The 21,348-nt window shown below is 42.5% G+C and overlaps 1 protein-coding gene across 3 annotated transcripts in view; it reads left to right on the forward strand.

Annotated features, from left to right (window-relative positions):
• Positions 1 to 21,348, forward strand: part of SLC2A9 (solute carrier family 2 member 9) — a 207,451-nt gene that overhangs the window by 86,195 nt on the left and 99,908 nt on the right. For all 3 annotated transcript variants that reach the window (XM_073342503.1, XM_073342505.2, XM_073342506.2), the window contains one exon: positions 10,690 to 10,822. In XM_073342503.1, coding sequence (XP_073198604.1) covers positions 10,690 to 10,822 — 133 coding nt within the window. The remainder of the gene's footprint in view (positions 1 to 10,689; positions 10,823 to 21,348) is intronic.

A 21,348-nucleotide genomic window follows, 5' to 3' on the forward strand; every position in this document is an offset into this window, starting at 1 on the left:
TATTAAATAGACTTGGGAATGCATTATTCCTTAGCTGTTCAGTTTTGTGTTTATCCATCTTTTTTTTTTCTTTTTTCTTTAAATCTCTAATGAACCTTTACGCTGTAAGGAAACCTGCTTGTTCTTTATGCTTTGGATGTACTGGAGAATCTCTTCTTTCAGCAATGTACATGAAATTTATGTGAGTCTCTCCCATTCACAGTTAAAATCTAAGTTACATATGCATACCCCATGTATAGATGGGATAGACTCCGGGGAATTCAAATAAGAAGTGCGTATGCGTGTTTTCCCTTGCAACAGGAGTGGTCCATTCTTCTTTGATTGACACCTGCATAAATGAGGAATAACCCCATTTTGGGAAACGGAATTACACCAGCACAGAACTAGAGTAGGCAAGAACAGCATCAGACCTGGGTTTCAAATTGATTTTTTTTAAATGTCCGCACACTAATTTTGCTGTGGCTATGTTGTGCTTTGCAGCTGTCACTGAAACAATAGGAGCAAATAGATTTTTTGTTAGTTTGTTTTTCTTCCTTTTTTTTTTTTTAAGAACAGTAAAGCTCCATCCAGTATTTGAGGAACTGGCAGCTGTCTTTGGCCAGGCCTGCACTAGAAACTTTTGCCAGAATAATAATGTTGGGTAGGGATGTGATTCTTTACAACATTCTGATACTGGCAAAAAGCCCTAGTGTAGATGCAGTTTATACTGGAAAAGAGTCCCTTTGCCAGTATGACGTAGTTCATTCAAGAAACTGGTATAAACTATATTGGTAAATTAACTCTTTTTCTGGTGTAAGCTGCATCTCCACTGGGGTAGTTTGCCAGTATAGCTATACCAGCAAAAACATTCTAGTGTAGACTAAGCCTTTGTGACCTGTGAAAAATATTCTGCATCAAATGGGATCTTAAATGGATTTTACTTAGGCATATATTTTATATCAAAATACCAAGAAAATGTTAGTAGTTCCCTTTCTAGACTTAATCTTTACTAGTCCCCAAGAAATGACATGATATTAGAAGTAGAAGATAATTGTTTTTAAAACCTTTTACATATGAACCTTTTGTATTTTGCTGGTTGCATTTTCTTATGCTTTTAAGTGCTGCTTCAGATGCACTGAAATATGTTGTATAGCCAGCTACCTCATAATTTTCTGTATCGTTGAAGGCACAATAACCTGTCCCAAAAACTAAGCTACATTGCTTCTCAAAGCCTCATTGTTTGTTCGGCTTCTAAAACTGCTCCTTCCTAGGACTTTTTGTACTTGACTCAGACTCAAAGGCTGCCTGGTAACTAATGATATACTCTAAATTCAGTAAAGAAAGCTATAAAGAATTGTTCCCAGGCAGCCGCAGCCTTCAGGTAGAGACTAAGGAGAACATGATCTATGACAGCTGAAAGACTGTTAAATGTTACTATGATAACATGAAGAGCAATCCATCCATTTCTAGTGCTGTGATTCCTTTAAGTGTAAGTGTGTGTGTGTAAATAAATATAAATCCTGTCATTGAAATACTTATGACAGTAGTCAAAGAGATTTCTCTGTGAGGGGAGTGTTCTGTTATTACTTTAGGATTAAAAGTTGTTAGGTTCCAATCCTGTGGTGGAAACTGCATGGATGGAATCCTGACCCTTCCTGAAGCCTCATTTAAGTCAGTGGGGCTCTGCACAGAAGTCTGTCTACATGGATGCATACTAATTACATGTGAATGTTACACTTTCAGATCAGATTAAATGTGAGCATTTTATTAAAGCTTTTTGTTAGAATCCAACAAACACTTACAAACAGGGTTGGATAAAACCCAGTGCTGGAGCATCTTTCATGAGCCCCAATCTCTTCTGAAACCACACTCTACTCCCCAGAGCAAAGTCCCTTTGATTTCTTCAGCACAATTTTAAATCTTAAAGGAACCATGTGCAGGAAAATAGAACCCTGGCATTCTATCCAGATCTTATGTCAGAAAAAGTTACATTTACACTAATATACAGAGAGCTTCTGAGCTACACAAAGAACCATCATAGCCTCTCCCTACCAATATTTAAAATAGTAAAGAATGATAGAGTTAAACCAAGGCCCTAATTCAGCAAATTGCTTACACATGTACCTGACTTTAAGCACATAAATAATAGTCCCAATGACTTCAGTAGGATTTCCTTCCTGAAGTAGGGCCTTAGCATTACAGTGAACATAAATCTCCAGCTATCAGCAAGACATTTAAACCCTGTGTCACTTAGAACAGTTAGTAGAATGAGTCAAAGAATAGTCTTGGGTGATCTTAAAGATTTTTAAAAAGCATTTTATAATAGGCTTAGAAATAAGATACCAGTAGAAAATATAGGGTGAGATTTTGTGTTGTGCCTCTAAGAAACAAAGCACAGAACTCACAGCCTGGGGTGATGAGTGGGGACTAAGGTGGCTTTAAGCTGTTTTTTGTGACCTCCTGTCCATTAAATCCTCCATCAACTTTCAGCCTATACTTCAGGGCTTACTTGATTAGGAATGGATTTAAGCAGGTACTTAGGCACTTTTCTGAACAGAGGGCCCAACTTTGTATAGCTGTGTCAACGTTGCATTATGGGTGATCTTGCTGCTATGAATTGGTGCCCAACTCTACCCTTCCCAGATGTAAGAGAGTTGGTTGAGGGGTAACAATTATTAACAGAGCACAGTTCCCTTTGAGGCACACTCTTAGGAGCTGCATACTTTATTTATCTAGCTGTGATGTATGTGATATACCTTTCCCAGTGGCACATAAGGCAGAGGATGTAGTTTTTCTTAAGCAATTTTCTTGTCATACAGCTAAGCATTTCTACCTAATTATAAGCTGTGAGTTGCTGAGCTGGAACTCAGAAGCCACCCAGAACAAAAACTAAATCACCCACTGGTGCATGACCTGGCAACAGTGCAGGGCCTGGCCTGTTGGTTAGTGCATATTGCTGTAGGATTTTAAATCAAGAACCGTGTGCATTTATCTCTATATTAAATTTGTTTTTACAGCACTGGAATTGTACACAGGATTTTATAAAACCTAGTTTGAAAGGTTACAGGGGTAAAACCACCAGTGGAAAGACTAAGACAGCTTCTCTGCAACCAGCCCTTTGAGTGCTGGCTTTGTTTCAGGTAGCCACAAACACTAATAAATTACCCATGGTGCTTTGCTTAGTCTCATATGGTCTGTTCATAAATATCAGTATTCCCAAAGATTAGAAGTGAACATGTTTATTAATTTGAAGTTTTTTTAAAAAATTAGTGAAACTCTAGCATGTTACAAAACCATCTGTATTTGCCTGTTACCTGTATGGAGTTCATTAATTAATTCAATAAGACATGACATTGCAGCAGTGAATCTCCACATTTGCAAATAAAAGCTCTGATTTTAAAAAAATATTTTAAAAATTGAATATGCTGCAAGACTTGGTTCCACAGGGTTTAGGAGTAGTTCATGAAGACCAATCCTGTGTAACGTGCTCAAATCCTGATCCCAGTGCTGCATTCTTTAAGCCTAAAAAACTCGAATAGATTATTTGGCTGTGTGGGTATGGAGCCCTGTATATGAAATATGATCAAGCATTATGTTAGCACTGCTCATAGTGTCAGAGTGAGAGTAAAACTCTCTGATACTGATTTCTCTCTTGTTGTAGGCATTAGCAGATGCTCTAGTACCAAGTCCTTTAATAAGTAGTGAGTCTTAAAAAATGTTTTGACCTGTGACTTCCTTTCACATACAGTGAAGATACCCACCCTCTAATTATTCCATATGCCTGGGAATTTTTAGAATTTCAGTTACAAAGACAAGTAGCTTTCTCCCTATGTGTATGTGTTTGCAATCTGCATACCAAAATCGAAGTAGACTGGGCATCCTGCACTAACTAGCACACAGTTATTCTGTTGAGTGATGGGATATATTTTCTAATACTTTCCATAAGAGTGCATTTATTTAAAATATTTTTCATTTATACATTGGCTGTTGAAAATAGATCATTGCCCCCCAACACACGCACTGTTTTAGTATAATCCAGTAAGAAAGGACTAAATAAATGAAAGTTAACAGAAATGATGGAAATAATGCCGTAATCACTTGTGGAGTGCTGCATCTTTAAATGTGAAGTGAAGACCAGCTGTTACTTCAACAGGTTGAAAATTAGGTTCAGAATAACATCTGTGAAATGCTAAGGAAATTAATTCTCTGTACCTTGCACAATATGACCTAATGAGTAGAGCTGGGTGAAATTTTTCATCCAAAACTATTTTTGTGTGTGAAAAATGCAGATTCGGGAACACAAAAATATTTTGCAATTTTTTTATTGGTTTTTGTCAACTTGTTGGTGTTGGGGGGGGCAAGGGAAACAAAAAAGATCAAAACATTTTGACATTTTTGAAATGAAGCATTTCAATTTTTCAGTTCAAAATGACTTTGTTTTGATATTGCTTTCAGTTTAATTTTAAAAAAAATTGAAATTGCAACCCATTTTGTTCTTCCATATATATGGTAGAACAAAATGGGAGAAAAAAAAGGTTTTGGTTAGACTTGAAATCAAAACTTTTTATGGAATTGCCAATAAATAATAAAAAAAGCATTATTCATACAGGTCTACTAGTGAGTAAAATGTCTAGGAATCTGGATGCTGCTGTTAATGTTGCATTTTGCATCCATCTTTCTATCGTACTTCTGTAGAGCCTAATCCAAACCCTGCTGAAATCAGTAGAAAGACTTCCATTGAATTTAGTAAGTTTTGATTGAAAATTGTAATGTCACTGTCTCCAAAGTCTTGATTTTTCCTTATGTTGGCAATAATCTTTATAGAAATTAACACTTTTTGGAAAGCTCAGGTTGGAGACAAGAGTCAGAGAGCCAGGGCATCAGCAGGGGGAATATCGAGTCTACAAAAGAGAGTCTCTAATTTCAGCTACTATATCCAGTGCCTTAGGGGACTGTGGCAGAAGAGAAGGAGCAATTGCATGAAAGTCCTGCTCAGTCCCTGCATCATGGGACTAGAGCATGCTCTGTACATATGGAATATTTAAAGAATTTAGCTACCAAACTAACAAATCTCTATTGAGCATGTGCAAACTGAGATTTCCAGAACACCTTGCCGGTTTGTTTTGTTTTCTGAAAAAGAATTTTTTTCTCTGGTTCCAGAGAAGAACTTGAACAATTGCAAAGTGGTTTCAAGAAATTCACTGGGAGATATAAGACATTCACAAAAAATCCCAAAACAAACAAACCAATGAGAGAGAGAGAGAAAAAATGTTTTGAGTTGGTACGAGGAACCTGGATTTGGATAGTGTAAATCATGAGAGAAGTGAATGGAAACAGAATGTGAATTTGCAGTATTCTAGGGCCTGACTCAAAGCCCATTGAAATCAATGGAAAGGTTCACAGGTGCTTAATGCCAAGAATATTTCTTAACACATACACAAGAGGAAAACAACAAATTGCTCAATTTCCCTGTAGAAAGGGTCAAAAATCTTTAGCCTACAGGGGAAAACAGCAGACTTGTAAGGTCTGTGTGAACTACAAAGTCAGTGTGCATTAAAATGCATTGTTAGAAGGTGAGGGCACCTTTTTTATTGCTTTAGATAAAGACTGTCTCTCTTTTTCTTTTTTTTCTCCTTTTTGTAAATAAAAAGTAAAATTCCTCTATAGAGGAAACAAAGGAAGATCAATGTCTTGTACAGTAAAAATAGATTTTTATTGTACTGTGCTGGCCTGAAATTTATTATAAGGACTGAATTCATTCTCATGTATAGCTTTTCACAATAATAGTTTTAAAAGACGTATTTGGAGAAAAAAGTGAAAAACTGAAAAGCCATGGAGTAAAGATTTATTGCAAATAAGACTCCCTAGGCTGGCAGAACATTAATAATAATAATTAATAATCTACAAAAGTAATTTGTTTTTTTTTCTCCTTTGCATGGTGTCCTTGGCACTATGGAAAAAATGTACAAGAAATCTGAGACACTAATCAAGAGTCAAATTTTTATACATTACTTTCACAGACCTAATGTAACTTTAGAAAAATTTTATGTTACTGTTTTACCTTTTACAATGTTTTGGGAAGTCATCATGGGCTCTAAATGGAAATAAGATGGGTTTTTGACCATTAAAAATGAAGAAATTATCTACTTCTAGCTGCCCACAAAGCAAAACAGCCAGTTACAATAGCTGTGTGCTTTGTAGTGTCTTCTTTTGTTTGACAAAGGTTTGTTATTCCATTAACAAGTGTGTTCTCAGTCTCCTTTACACCAATTAAAATGGCTCTCTCATTTCATGATCAAATAAAACAAATAGACTACTGCTCATCCCATCTCCGTTTACTTCTACGCTCCAAGCTAGGGATTGTGATTTCCCCTGCTCCTGTATGCACCCTCTTGCTAGCTCTCATCGAGCTAGCACAAGTGTAAGTAACAGTGTAGCTGTGGTTGCACTGGTAGCACCAGTAAAGGCACAGCTGAGCTCTGCCCACTACAAACCTGCCCGAAACTGATGGGTATGTACTCAGCAGGGCTCAGCTATGCCTCTGCTGCTGCTGCTCCTCCCTGTATGTCACTGATCTGTATACTCAGGCTAGTATTTGGACGTGGGCAGGGGAATCCCATCTCTAGCTCCTAGTGTAGCGATAGCCATAGATGGCTAGCAACTCCTGATGTTCCTAATGTAAATAAAAAGCTTCCCCCTCAAATTCCTTTCTTCCTGAACGCTTGAGAGGGGAAAAAAAGGGCCCTGCAGCATTTATAGTGTGGGGGTCCTGTTACAGAAAAATACTGAGACACAGTTGAGAGTAGAGCTTGTTGGAAAATCTTTTTTTTCCACCTGTGGAAAATTTTGACTTTTTAGTGGAAAATCCCAAACTGAAAATTTTGATTCAGAAATGCCACTGCTATGCCTCAGGAGAATTGTTGTTTGGGTATCCCATGTTCTCATTCTCCTCTAGGGGCTGGGCTCCCTGCCTGGGCTATGTCTCTCCGGATGAACCACAGTCTCCCCTCTGGCTTGACCCCTGGCCACAGTGCATTATGGGAGATGCTGTCCTTCTGAGGAACCTGGCCCGTACAGGAGAATGCGCTCATGAGGCGCCCAAACTACAGCAACGGTGACAGCAATCCAAATCAAAACATTTTGTGGGGGGAGCAGGTATGGGTGTTCAGTTTTTGATAAAAGGTCAAAACTTTCCACAGAAAGTGGCCACTTTTGGAAACCTAATTTTCCATTCAGAAAGATAGAAAAATGGCAGCTGGCTCTTGTTGAAAGATTTGGGCTTTGATTCTGCTGGAGAAATCATTTCCAAAGTACTTGGAGAGGTGCTCTGAGGGCTTGATGATGCAAGGTGCTGAGCACTTTGCTCCAATCCAGCCAAGCCTGTGAAAAGCACATAACTGAGCACAAGTAGCCCTACTGAAATCTGAGCAGTTTGCTCCACACCTTTCAAGATCAAGTCTCTAATTAGAATGAATGAAATGAAATGAAACCACCAGCGATAGGCAGAGTGAAATCATACTTTATGATCATCTTAAAATGAGACCACTGCTAAGATTGTTATCCCAATGTTAATTACAGAATTAGAACATAAGACATTTTAGGAACAGAAAGATACCAAAAGGTCATTTTGCTTTTCTGAGTTAATGTTAATCCTGTTTTCTTGCTTTTTTCACGATACTCCTACATATTTCCATTATTTCTTCAAAGGGAAACCCAGATTTCCCTTGATACATTTTCTGTAAACTGCCTTCCCCAGAAACCCTTCTTTTGAAGTACTTTTCCCTGAGTTCCCCATCTGCTTCTTGTTTTAAATAATGACAGTATTCAGTGTCGTGATCAAATTTCAGTGATTTTCAAAGATTATTATGGAAGAAAAGTTAAATCTAAAATCCACTATGCCGGTAACTTTTCATGAGGTTTCCTAGGTAGCTCCATACATTCTACTCTTGCAGCTGATTTTCTCCGTGACTGAATGTCCATATGTTACATAATATCTTTGTAGACAAAGAGTCTAATATTGAACCCAGAGGACCTGAGTTTGGTATGCAAGGTTTCCACTTTCTTTTAAAATTATATTTCTCGGAAATATGGACAACGGCATGAATTCCTGATTATATTGATAGAAATTAGAGATGTGAAGGATTTCTAGATCATCTTGTCTAGTTCCTTGCTAATATAGGAATCTTCCATACAGCAGTCCCTGGGCAGATGGTTCTCTCAAATGCCTTGTCATGTCCTGGTTTGAGATCCTACTGATGGGACACTTCTCTTGTGACGCTATTCCAGTCTGATAGACTTCTTTCTAAGGATTTTCCCCTCCCCAATAGCCAGTTTACATTTTCCTTTGCTAAGTTTCATTCCATTATTCCTAGTTATCCCCTTCCATTTCCTCAGATGAATTTAGGCAATTTTGCCCTTGCATTGGTGCTCAAATAGAAATTGCCAGACTGGATGAGACCTGAGGTCCACCTGGTCCAATACCCTGCTTCTGACGGTGGCCAGCACCAGATGCTTCGGAAGGTGTAGGAACTATGCAATAGGCAGATGTGGGGTAATCTGACCTCCACATAGTCTCATCCCTGGTTTCTAATAGTTAGAGATTGTCTTAATCACTGAAGCATGAGATTTAATAGTCATTCCCCCAAAATGTTTATTAACATTAATGATGATAACTCTGAATATTCTTCTTCTTATCCATATAAACGCCCAATCCCTTTTTGAACCTTGCTCAGGTCCTGGCTTCAGTGATTTCCTGTGGCAGTGAGATCTCCATTGATAACATGGAGGTGCTCAGATACTACAGTGATAAGTGTCGTATAAGTACCTAGACAAATAAATACCTAGACTGGTGATGGAAGGAAAAAATTTCTTTATTCATGTTCTTTTAGTTTGTTTCTTCAAGTGCAGTGTAATAGAGGAATCTTCCATTTGGTGTGATGTTATTCCTGTTTTATTATTTACTGTCAAGTAATCTTTAAAGAATTTCACTGAAACTACAGTAAAATACCTTTTAAAATAATATAACTAACTGTAACATTTTAATAGCTGCAATGTTTAATAGTCACAGACTGTCAGTTCATAATAGCTTATGTAATACAGTATGAAATTACGAGCCTTATTACTAGGGAAAGTCCAAGATAAATTAGCATGATCATTTTTCTAGCTCTTGGTGAATGTCATGCATGCATAATGCTGTTTAAATGTTGTAATAAAATCATAATGTTAGAATTAAGGCACATTTCTTATTCACTCTGCCAAGGAGTTATAAATAGACTTGGAAGTGCAGGTTAGATTAAAAGGTTTTCAATTACTTTGCTGTTCTGTTTTTTTCCCCCTCAGTCTTAAAAAGAGAGACAAAAAGAAAAATATAATTCCTTACACATTTTACTGTATTTTTAAAAAGAGAGCAAGGAAATGACTGAAAAAAAAATCAAAACAGGTTTTATTGAGTTGTGGAGGGGAATGCTATTTGCTTGATAACTTCATTTTTCCCTTTAACAATTTTAGGTGAAAGAGAGAATAGTGATCCTGTACTCCTACTGTTTGAACCATTTCTTTTAGAAAACATTATTTTCTAAATGCAAAAATATCTACAATATTAAATAAATAGTATTCTGTGTTTTTATAATTCAAAAGTCTACTGTCTTATTAGTGCTGTGCTCTTGTGCTAGAGCTAGATAATTATAAAAATAAATATTTCATAGAACATAGCCAGATCATGACTCCAAGATAAGTGAAGAGAAGGGTAAAGATTATGGTGAATTGTGTTTTTGTGCCCTCTACTGGATGGAATTAGAACTGTTCAGCTATATATGGAGAGCCAATACTGCTAAGGCAAAATTTCCTTTTAGTTAAAATAGTAGAGGCTTAGGGTGACATCTGGACACCATTGAAGTCAATGGGCACCTTGGTGTTTTGAGACAGGAGGATCTAAGGTGTACTCCTAGGGCCAATGAAGTTTGGAATGGTCACAGTGTGCAGCGTAGTAGCAACCATGAAATTCTGGTCACCCACCAATTTGCTGCAGTATTATCTTGATTTTACACATGGCACAGAGATTGAGATTGAGTTCGGTGTCTCAGTTCAAGTCAGAAGTACCCCATTCTGAGCCCCATGCTCTGATTACTAGAAATAAAGAATATGCATTGAGAAAGTAGAATTTTTCCTAAATATAATTTTTGTCATTTTTATGAGGTGTTGAATGTGTTGTAGCCAGTCTGAATGATTTTTAAACAAGTAGATAGAACTAAGATGCAATGAGCAGTCGTCTGTAACTATATAACCACTGTAATACTGTATTGCTTCCTAAAGTTGACAGGTGATATGGTGATAGGGTTTCATTGTGGTCATTTTGACTTTGTTAATATTGAGTCATTTTGGTTGTGGTTTGTAATATTAAAGGGAAGCAAAAGCATGCCATATATTTAACCTATCCCAAGCCTCTTCCCAGCTCCCCTCCCCACTCCTCTTTTTCACTGATGCTCAGTTGACTTTTTTTATATTCTCTCTTCCTCTTTTTCCCCCTCTCTCTTCTCCCCGCACACAGAGGCTGTGTTCAAATCACAGGCTAAACTGAAATGGAAGAATTATTACAATGTCCATTTCACAAAGTTATCTCAAAAGACACAGCTTGCTCCCTCAAAGCTATTTTTCATCTTGGCTTCACTAAAGGGAAACCTTACTAATTGTCATGTTTGCATCTGTTTGTAGGAATTTTGCTGGCCCTACTTATTTGGAGTGATTGCTGTTCCTTCACTGATTCAAGTTGGGATTTTGCCCTTTCTCCCTGAAAGTCCTCACTTCCTCCTCCTCGAAAAGAATGACACAAGTGGAGCAGAAAAAGGTACAGGGTAATAATCATTTGCCACATAGTATAAATGTTGATATTAAAGGGATGCTCGCTGGCGAGTAATTTTGAACATCATGCTTTCCGTAGCCTACAAACTAAATATGATCTTATTAGTTTTTTCCCTTCACCATTTTTTGTGTAAGTGAAGTAGCTGCCGACTTGATTGATAACTGAAGACCTCTAATTTTCCACAGAACAGGTACAGCATGGACAATGGTGATGGAAGTTTTCCCACATTGCCGTGTCATTCTGTCTCACCCTTTACCTGGCAGGATTTATATCCAATAAACACTTAAATTTAGCAGAGTTACTAGATGTCAACTTTCAGAGTAACAGCCGTGTTAGTCTGTATTCGCAAAAAGAAAAGGAGTACTTGTGGCACCTTAGACTAACAAATTTATCTGAGCATAAGTTTTCGTGAGCTACAGCTCACTTCATCGAATGCATCCGATGAAGTGAGCTGTAGCTCACAAAAGCTTATGCTCAGATAAATTTGTTATTCTCTAAGGTGCCACAAGTACTCCTTTTCTAGATGCAAGTATGTAGAACATCTGTCCTAGCCTAAGGTAGAAGCACTTGACAAAGAGAAGGGGTTCACAGACTCTGTGGAATCTTGCAGGTACTGAAGGAAGTGTACATTATGTCTAGTTAGTGATTAGTTCTTAGCTCAGATTTGAAAAGAGATTGGAGATTCAGTGACATGGAAAATGCTTTTCCAACAGGAAAGAGCTGCAGAAGGCCTGCCTGCTAACAGTAGTCAGCTTGAGTGACAGGGATAGGAAGGAGGTGGGTGATAAATGAGCCAAGAGGATGAAGGAAAAGGACCAAGATTGTCAAGCCCGAGTGCCTAAAGTTGTGCTCCTAAGTCCTCATTTAAACTCTTAAATAATTGAACTGAATCAGTGTCACAGTGTCCATTGATTTCTGTCAAAGTTGCGAGGTACTCACCACTTCTTGAAAATCAAGTCACTTGGCAGATGTCTAAATATGGACATAGGTGCCTCACTTTAGATTCCTGCTTTTGAAAGTCTTGGCCAGGGTCTTTGAAGTAGGCTGGAGTAGGTCTATGGAGAATTTTAAAGCAAGAGAGAAGTTTTGAATGAGGTCTGCAAAAGAATCCTATGAGCTATTTGTGGGGGTGTTGTGGTAACTTTCCTAATTATATTAAAAAGGGTTGGATTTTAAAGTGACTCACGTACTAGTGTTATTTTTTTCCAGCAGTACTTGTTCATTTAAAAATACCACAGATGACTATGAAAATTGTACCAAACAAAGCCGTTCTTTGTGTGCTTTTGCATCATAAATTAATACATTACTTAAAGAGTTAATTATCTCACAGTACATTTTTTAACCTATTTCCATGGTAAAGGCAGAATTTTGAGACATGACATAATTTTGATATGTCTGAGGGAAGAATCCAGCTCAGGACTGTGGTTTTGTGGCTGTCAGATATTTGATCATTTGTGAAATGTCTTCAAGTGCATTTTTGCATTCCTTTTGGCTGGGTCAAACTCTCAGAACAAATCAGCATTTAGAATTAATAAACCACACCACTAGATGGAGAACAACATACTGTACAGGTTATAGTAATTCAGTTACAATAAACTTAGGAACTTTACTTTGTTTCTGGCATGAATACTATTGAATATTCTGTTCCATTCTGCATAAATTATCTTATATCATCCGTGTCACTTTACAGAGTAGCAGCCGTGTTAGTCTGTATTCGCAAAAAGAAAAGGAGGACTTGTGGCACCTTAGAGACTAACCAATTTATTTGAGCATGAGCTTTCATGAGCTACAGCTCACTTCATCGGATGCCACTTTAGTATCTGAGTACCTTCCAGTCGTACATTGTGACATGACTAACATCTGTTATGTGGGTTCATTCTCTCTCTCTCTCTCTCTCTCTCTCTCTCTCTCTCTCTCTCTCTCATCCTCTCTCCAGGGGGAGATAGGTGCATGCAGTGGAGTGTTTTGTTTTAGAGGGTTTTGTTGTGGTTGTGGTACATGTGCTTTGTAAATACTTAGAATACTTCTAGGTTTTATTATAGGTGTTCTGTTTTAATCCACACTTCTCTGATCTGGGCAAAAGTCTCTCTCTCTCCATTTCCTTCCATGCAATTTTATAAGCAGTAAACACACACAATAAATAAATATTATTAATAAAAACAAAAAAAGTGGAAACCAAATAGGACAACTCCCATGTTTCCGCACATGTCCCTGGCTTGGTTTCTGGTGAGCACAACCACCTGAAGCTAAAATTCATCCCTGTGTAGTGGGTGAGCACAAAAGCTATGTGTCATTTTAGCCTTATTTTGAGGAGTTAAGTGGTGCATGGGTCTGTGCTAACACTCCATCCTGAGAGATACCCAGATGCTGACTTTAAACAGGTTCAACTGCACCTGATCAAATCCCATCTGTTAGTTACATCCTTGAGCTGCCTCTGATGGGAATTAACCCCTGAACCGATAGGCCATACCCTGGTTCAGCAGGGCCTGCTCTCAGGAATACTACTTGGATAGAGTACAGCAGGGCTTTTGAGGCTTATTCCAGACTGTGCATAGAAGACCTGTATACTCTATTGTGTTGCCACTGATGTCAGTGGGACTGGGGTTCCTCATGTAGAATGAGGATTGAATTTGTCCCATCCATTTATCAAAGAAGAACTGGAGGGACCTGAAGACTTCGGAGACGCAAATACGGAATAAAACCTGTCAGAGAGTTCACAAAATAGGCTCTTTAAAAAGCCAATGCTGAATCTGGGCTTTAAAATAACTCACCTGCCTTGTATCTGGTGCCAGTGACCATTGCTTATAGCATATCAATAGCTTGTGTCATGGTTTTAGTGTATGTATATTCTGAGAATGACTTGATTGCTAATCCAGAGGCCTAGGAATAGCCACCTAGGAAGTGGCTAGCAAACTGGAGGAGGATTTCAGAGTTGCAGGAAAATCTATCATGAAAGCAACATTACCAACACCTAATTGCCAATGCTTTAGTAGTTGAAATGAGTTTTAGCAACCAACTTACTGGAAATTACTTTTGTGAGTAAGAAAAGTGATGATAATGGGCAGTCTTAAAAACTGCTCTTTTAAATTTAGAAGCTTTTTTGAAATGTGAGTCTTAGACCATTAAAGTTTCCAAACAACTTCTTAAGAGAAAAAGGACACAACATTAACATTTTGGGCCTGACTCACTTTTAAATCAAACAGCAATAACAAGCTACATTCTAGTTGAGAGAAGGCCAAACTTATTTGGAATCTTTTTGGAATCTGTGGCTTGTAAGGACAGAAGAAATTAATACTGTTCTTTTAGAATGGGATTTCCCAATGAGCCTACGAGATTTAGGCACCAAAATATTGAAATGCAGTGGGATTTTGGATAACTCCCTCAGTTCCCCTACAGCAGGAGTGGGCAAACTCTTTGGTCCGAGGGACACATCGGGGTTGTGAAACGGTGTGGAGGGCTGAGTAGGGAAGGCTGTGTCTCCCCAAACAGCCTGGCCCCCACCCCCTATCCACCCCCTCCCACTTCCCGCCCCCTGCCCTACAGTCTTGATTCACACTTCAGGGTTCTTCTGCTAGATATCCTGACATATGGTAGCTCGGACAAACAATTGCAGGTGCAAAACAGGCAAGCAGAATTTTAGGGGTCACTTGGAAAGTGTGATCCATACATTTTGTGTATAAACCAGTATGAAGCACATGTTTAATTAAAGCATATCACCTGCTACTGTACAATAAGTACTATTAGGTACTAGTAAGTCACTTACCCATATCCACATGTCTTGGTGGGACTGCTGCAGGAACTTGAATATGGAAAGAGGAGTGCCCTTGAAGACCTGTTCAGAATAGGGTAGTATGGAAGGAGGCAAAAGAGATGGCTTGTGAGCGAAGCAGATGAGTGGGCAGATGAATTCAGCACCGTCGGTGGAGTGGGATTTGGAATTAGTGACAAAAAGAGACAAGGACAAATAAATAGAAAGGGTTAGGGCTATACAAAGGGAAAGTCAGGAAGCTTGAACTGGATACAGTGGAAGAGCTGCAGCCAATGGAGGGAATCAAGGAGAACAAGCATGACCTGATCAGATCAACAACCAAGGAAGATGATCTTTGTGTCAGCTTTTTCTGTGGACTAGAGAGGACAACGTGGGTGTTGGGAAGTATGTCTACGCTGCATTGTAAATCCAGGATCAGATTCTGGACTGAGCCAAACCCACTACCATCCATACGCAAATCTTTCTGACTCAGGTCAGCACCAGATCCTAGGACCCACCCATTGACACTCAGGTCCTGTCATTTTGCAGTATGGATACAACTCAAGCCACAGACCCAGGTCAGAAGGTCTGTGTAATGCAATATGGATATGTTAGGATGTTTGTGAGACCCAGGTCCAGAATTATAAAGCCAGGTTTACTATCCAGTACTGTGAATACTCAAGTGTGGGCTTGAAATATTGAGTCCACAAGCATGAGTCTCACATATCGGGGTTTACAAATTTATGGCTGCCATTAAATATATATTTACTTGAAAGTATGTGTAACCCTTCTACCAGTCAGAGTTAGAAGCAGTAAGTACTCCAGATGTAACTGCCAGTCAGCAAAATGGGTGCAGCCACCCCCAGTGAGGAAGTAGTTGCTGGCGTCCCACTTGCTGGTCAGTTTGAAGGCTTTACCCTGGTCCGGTTTACGCTTCAGGGTTTCCATGTACAGTGAGTGGATAGCTGCCTTCAGGGTCCTCTCCAGCATGCCTCTGGCACTCGGGGTGACGATGGTGTTGTCATCGGACCTGATCTGCGGCATCCAGACTCCCAGCTCCTGGCGCTCCTTGCACCACTCCCAGCGGCAGCCGATGCGCTTCCCCAGGCGATGCATGGCATTGCAAGCGCGGGACCACAGTGAAGCAATGTTGCTCCCATCCCATCCGAATTCGCTATCCAGGGAACCGCTCAGGAAGCTGGCGATGTCTTGGTTGGAGGGGGCTCTGCTGATCCGCTTCTTTGTCACGTCATGGAAGGCGTTCACCACGATGTTCCGTACCATGGCGTCGGGACACATCAGCAGGCGGAAGGCGTGGGTGATCACCGCAGCGTCACACAAGTCACCCATGCGGGGACATTGGCACTGCCATGCCTGTGGGCGACGTAGACCAGCTTGTTGCTGGCTCTCTGGGGAAGAAACAGCCACTTCTTCACCAGCTGCTGGACGATCTTGTCTGCCTTCACCACGGTGGATCCCCTTAGGACGAACGAGATGTGGGGGATCAGGAAGGTGTTCAGGACGTTTATCTTCTGCCATGGTGCCAGCAGGGAGACGTCTATCTTGGTGGCATCCTGCAAGATCTCCTGGATGGTGTCCTCGGGTGTCTGCCAAACACGGAAACCCGTCGGCATGCTGGTATGCCTGCCCCTCTGCCAGGGGGATGACACGCTCACCCTGGGTCTGGAACCCCGTCATCTGCACCGAGTCCCTTTTGCTGCCGTCGATGTGGAGAGTTGCGCACTTCTTTGCATTGAAGCGGAGCCCCATCCAGTTGGCAGCTCAACTGGTGGCGTCTAGCATACATTGGAGGCTCTCTGGGTCGTCCTCGGTCAGGACCAGGTCGTCCGCGTAAGCCAGGACGCTCACCCTCTCACCATGGAGGTTGAAGCCATCTGTGCCATTGGAGATCGCTCTCAGCAACTGCTCCATGTCGAGGTTAAAGATGATGGGGCTGAGGGGACAGCCCTGCTTAACTCCGCTCCGGATCGGGATCTCAGCGGTCTCCCCTTCGACCGAGCAAATGGTGGTGCTGCATCCCTCGTACGCTTCTCCAGTCAAACGAAGGAAGTTCTCTGGCATCCCAAACTCCTGGAGCGTGGCAAAGATGTGGTGGTGGGGCATGGACCCAAAATTAGCCAGATCAAGCCACACTACCGCCCACTGCCTCCGCGCCCTTCTGGCCGTTTCAGTGGTGGTTTGGAGGACGAAGTTGTGTTCATAGCAGCCCTCGCAGGACATGAAGCCTTTCTGGATGGAGCTGATGGCTCCTCCGCTCGCTGACCACTCTGTGATCCTCGATGCCAGGCAATTGGCATATAGCTTGTACATCGTGGAGCAGCGGGAGATGGGTCTTCAGTTGCTGGGGTCGTCCTGCTTGCCTTTCTTGTACACCAGTACCATCATGGCCTTCTTCCAGGAGCTGGGAGTCTGGCAGAATCACTTGCACTGGTTGAAGAGCGTGGTGAGGTCCAGGCAGCTGGGATCTCGCTTTTTCAGGAGGCTGTAGGGATGCTGTCTTTCCCAGGAGCTGTGTTTTTTGTTTTTGAGAGTCTGGCCATCACTTCCTTGGGCGTATCGTCAATCTCCAGGACACCTGCTTTGTCAACATGGGGCAGGGAGTGGAGGCACTCTGTGCGCTGCACGTCGTCCTGGGCTATGCGGTTGAATACATCCTTGAAGTAGCTGTAGAGACGCTCAGATGGGATCGTGCAGTAGGATGAGGGCCCATCTAGGATCTCCCTCATGGCCTTGGAGCGGTTCGCCTAGTACAGCTTTTGGATCCTGGAATCCGCTGCTGGATCGTAGCGGCGGTAATTGGAGAAAGATGGAAAGATACTACAGTGATGGAAGCTCTGGAGATGCATGTAATAACAATACAAAAATGTTGAAGGGTTGGAACAGAGGGTGGTAGTGGGGAACAGAGTGCCGGGGTCAGAAAGAGGGAACGAGAGAAGCTTACTGTCTTGGTAATTGTCTTACCTCTTAGATTGTAAGCTCGTTTGGGCATTGACCATATTCTTGTACAGCACCTAACACAATAAGATCCTGATCTGTGACTGGGTCCCTTATGCCCTGCTGCAATACAAATAAATAATAATAATAATTGTGATGTGGTAGGGAGAAATTTGTCAGCTCTAGAAATTAATTGTTCAGCTAAAGAACACTCCAAAGAAAGCTTTCTAAGTATGCTGTCTCTAATTGGGAAAGAATAGCCCTGAGCAAATAATTAGTTTCAGTGCAGCTGTGATGATGTATCCTATAAATGGGTAAAGGAATTCAATGAGTGTTCTAACTTGCAAGAAAAAATATTAGCATGTGTTAAGTGTCAAAAAGTGTCAAATAACTTTACACATCGTGTCACATTAGCATCTACTGGTCATATATAAAACCGTTTCTCTAATATGTTCAGTCATACATTAAAACACCCACACTTATGAAAGAGGGGATACAGCAAGTACTTAAAACTGCTTCCATGCTGTAGCACTGCCAGACCTCCTTGGTAAGAGATACGATACATGTATTTTTTAATTTTCAAAGGGATGGATTTGAGTTGATGATGTTTGATATGGTGAAGGAAAAAACAAAAGTGGCTATTTTTGGACAAAGCCACCGAAACTATTTGGGTGGGAGACATTGTGAAGCCAAATTCACAGCTGGCACAAATGGTTGCAAATCCATTCACTTAAATGGAGTTGCTAACGCCTACATCTATGGTGAATTACTTATTTTATTTATTTATTTATTTGATTATTTATTATTTGTCTTATTCTAGCCCTAGTCATGGACCAGGACCCCATTGTGCTAGGTGCCGTACAAACAGAGCAAAAAGGAGTTTACAATCTAAGTATAAGACGAGATAAATGGATACAATCAGGGCAATAAAAGGTAACAATGAGACAATATTGATTAGATGATGGGCCGTGGTCTCTGCATCAGCAAACTAACTGTTCTTCTTTGAGTACTTGCTCATGTGTCCATTTCACATTGTGTGTGTGCTCCCCACATGCAGCGGTGCTGGAAGTTTTTCCCTCAGCAGTATCTAGAGAGGAGCAGCTCTGGAGCCCTGTGGAGGGGTGCCCACATAGTGCAGTGTAAGGGGCGCTGCCGGCTCCCCCCACTCTCAGTTCCTTCTTGCCGCCGGTGACGGTGTATGGAATATTTGCCGCTCTTACTAGCGTTGCTTAGGCTTCATTCATGTGAGTTAGAGTTCTTGTAAAGTTAGTGTACATAGTTAGTAATCAAATTAGTTAGTCCTTAGCAGTAGATAGAGGTTTGTTAGTCCCATCAGGGACTTAGCCGGGAGGATGGGGCATGCCCCGGTCCCCAGGCTTTAAGCCCTGTGATTGCTGCAAACGGCCCAGGCCCGTGAATGATCTGCATAGTAGCTGTCTCAGGTGCCCCAGTGAAGGGCACATAAGTGGTAAGTGTCAAATCTGCAAGTCCTTTAAACCTAGGATCAAGAAAGAACATGAGATCAGGCTCAAAGCGCTCCTGATGGAGTCAGTGCTTACTCCGGCCCCAGAGCAAAGGTCTGACTCGGCACCCAGCACTGCGGCATCTGTGCGTAGTGCCCCACCAGCGCCATCAAAGAGCCAGCACTGATCCCCGGCCAAGAAGGTGGGTAGGGGATGGTCTCCTGCTCCCCACCAGGGGAAGGACAAGGCTGGGGGCGAGCTAAGACCTGCGCCGTGCAGCTCATCTCCCCCATCGGGAAACTGGGCCTCGGCTCACATCGAGCGATGCAGCCCACCCCGTTCTTTGCCTGGAAGCCCAGACACAGAGGTGGGCCTTCCTCAGCTTCAGGCTGCGCAGGAGATCTGGACCCTCCCAGTGCTGCCCACACTGGCCCCGGCAATGCCCAGACCTCCTTGGGACCTTTCAGTCTGCCTTCTCCCCAACGGTACCGCTCCCCATTGCGGGGGACATCCCGCCACCATTCACCCACTCGAAGCCGTCATGCCTTGGAGTTAGGGAGGCAAACGCATTGGAGCCCTCTACTGTCACCGGACCGTGGGCATCAGCAGCGGGATTCGAGGTGGACTTCACTGGTTACCTTGGCGCAGACCCACAGAGGCACACGCTCCCTGGTAGGAACATCGGAACCGGCCCTTAACGTCACTGGAACGCCGTTACGGATCCTGGGAATAATCGGAGGACCGCAGCCATGGGTCCTGCCAATGATCCCCAAGACAGATATTACCATATTCGGGGAGATCTGCCCAGCCCGCGATACTTCTAGATTCCGCTCCTCATCCTGTTACCGGTCTCGAAGTGCGAGGCGTGGACCGCTAGTTTCCTCTTGTGGATCTTCCAGATGCCACCGGTCACCAAGGTCCCCACAGAGATGCACGTCCCGCTCGGACCAGTCCTCCTCTAGATGTGACCATGATTATCGCCAGGCACTGGGTCGCTGCTCCAGTGGATCTGGATCACTAGGCAGCAATCGCTCTGGATATGGCTACAGTACAGAGCCAGGCTCCACATCAGCAGGGCAGCCACCCAGACCATCGGTGTCACCTGCATTGTTGGTACTGAAACCTGCCCTGAGACTCTAGGCCCAGTGGCCCAGCCCGTGGTACCCCTAGAACCCTTGGGGTTCACCCTGCAAGTCCGTGTGGACAAAGGGGAACAGCCTGCTGGACCACCAGTGGATGTCGTGGAACCTGCGGTACTGGCCACCACCTCCTCGTCACCGGACGAGGCCATCACGAAGCCCCCTCGTCCTGTTCCACCAGATGATGCTAAGGCGCACCAGGAGCTGTTAAAGAGGGTCGCATCCAACCTTGGCCTGCACGTGGAGGAGTTGGAGGAGCAAATGGACTCCCTGTTTGATGTCATCTTCTCCATAGCCCCTGCTAGGGTGGCTCTTCCCCTTCACGAAGGGGTATTGAAGATATCCAGCGCCTTGTGGTAAACTCTCTCCTAAGGAAGCTAAAGTTTCACATGATCTGCCTGGCCTCCATTATCCCCTCCCTGGATCTGGGACACCGGCTTGCCACCCTCGACCTGAAAGACACATACTTTCACAAAGCAATCTTCCCAGGACACAGACGCTTTCTCCGTTTTACAGTTGGCTCGGCCCACTACCACTTTGCGGTCCTTCCATCTGGCCTGGCTACAGCACCAAGGGTGTTCACCAAGTGTATGGTGGTTGTCACGGCCTACCTTAAGTGTCGGAGCATCCAGATTTACCTGTACCTCGATGACTGGCTGGTCAAAGGCAGCTCTAAGGCTCAGGTCCAATGCGATGTCACTATACTACAAGCCATGTGCTGCTCCTTGGGACTACTGATCAACCACAAAAAGTCCAGTTACTTCCATCCACGAGACTAATTTACTTGGCCAAGTGGATGAGGTTTTCCCGCTGGGCATCCGAGTGGGGCATTTCTCCCTCGCGTTCTTCAGTGCAGTCCATCTTGGACTGCTTACTGCAATTCAGGACCCAGGGCTCTTCCATTAAAGTGCACCTTGTGGCCATCTCCACATTCCACCAGCCGATCCAAGGTCAGATGGTCTTTTCTCATGATTGTCAGGTTCCTGAGGGGCCTCGAGGCTTTACCCGCAGGTACGGGCCCCTGTCCCGCAGCGGGACCTTAACCTGGTCCTCTCCAGGCCTGCCTTTTGAGCCACTGGTCTCCTGCTCCCTTTCCTACTTGTCCTGGAAAGTCACTTTCCTGGTGGTGGTGACGTTGGCGAGATGAGTCTCCTAGATTAAGGCCTTGACCTCAGAATAATCACCTTACACAGTGTTTTATAAACA

Source organism: Lepidochelys kempii, chromosome 4 (genome assembly GCF_965140285.1).
Source record: "Lepidochelys kempii isolate rLepKem1 chromosome 4, rLepKem1.hap1, whole genome shotgun sequence".
Lineage (NCBI taxonomy): Eukaryota > Metazoa > Chordata > Testudines > Cheloniidae > Lepidochelys > Lepidochelys kempii.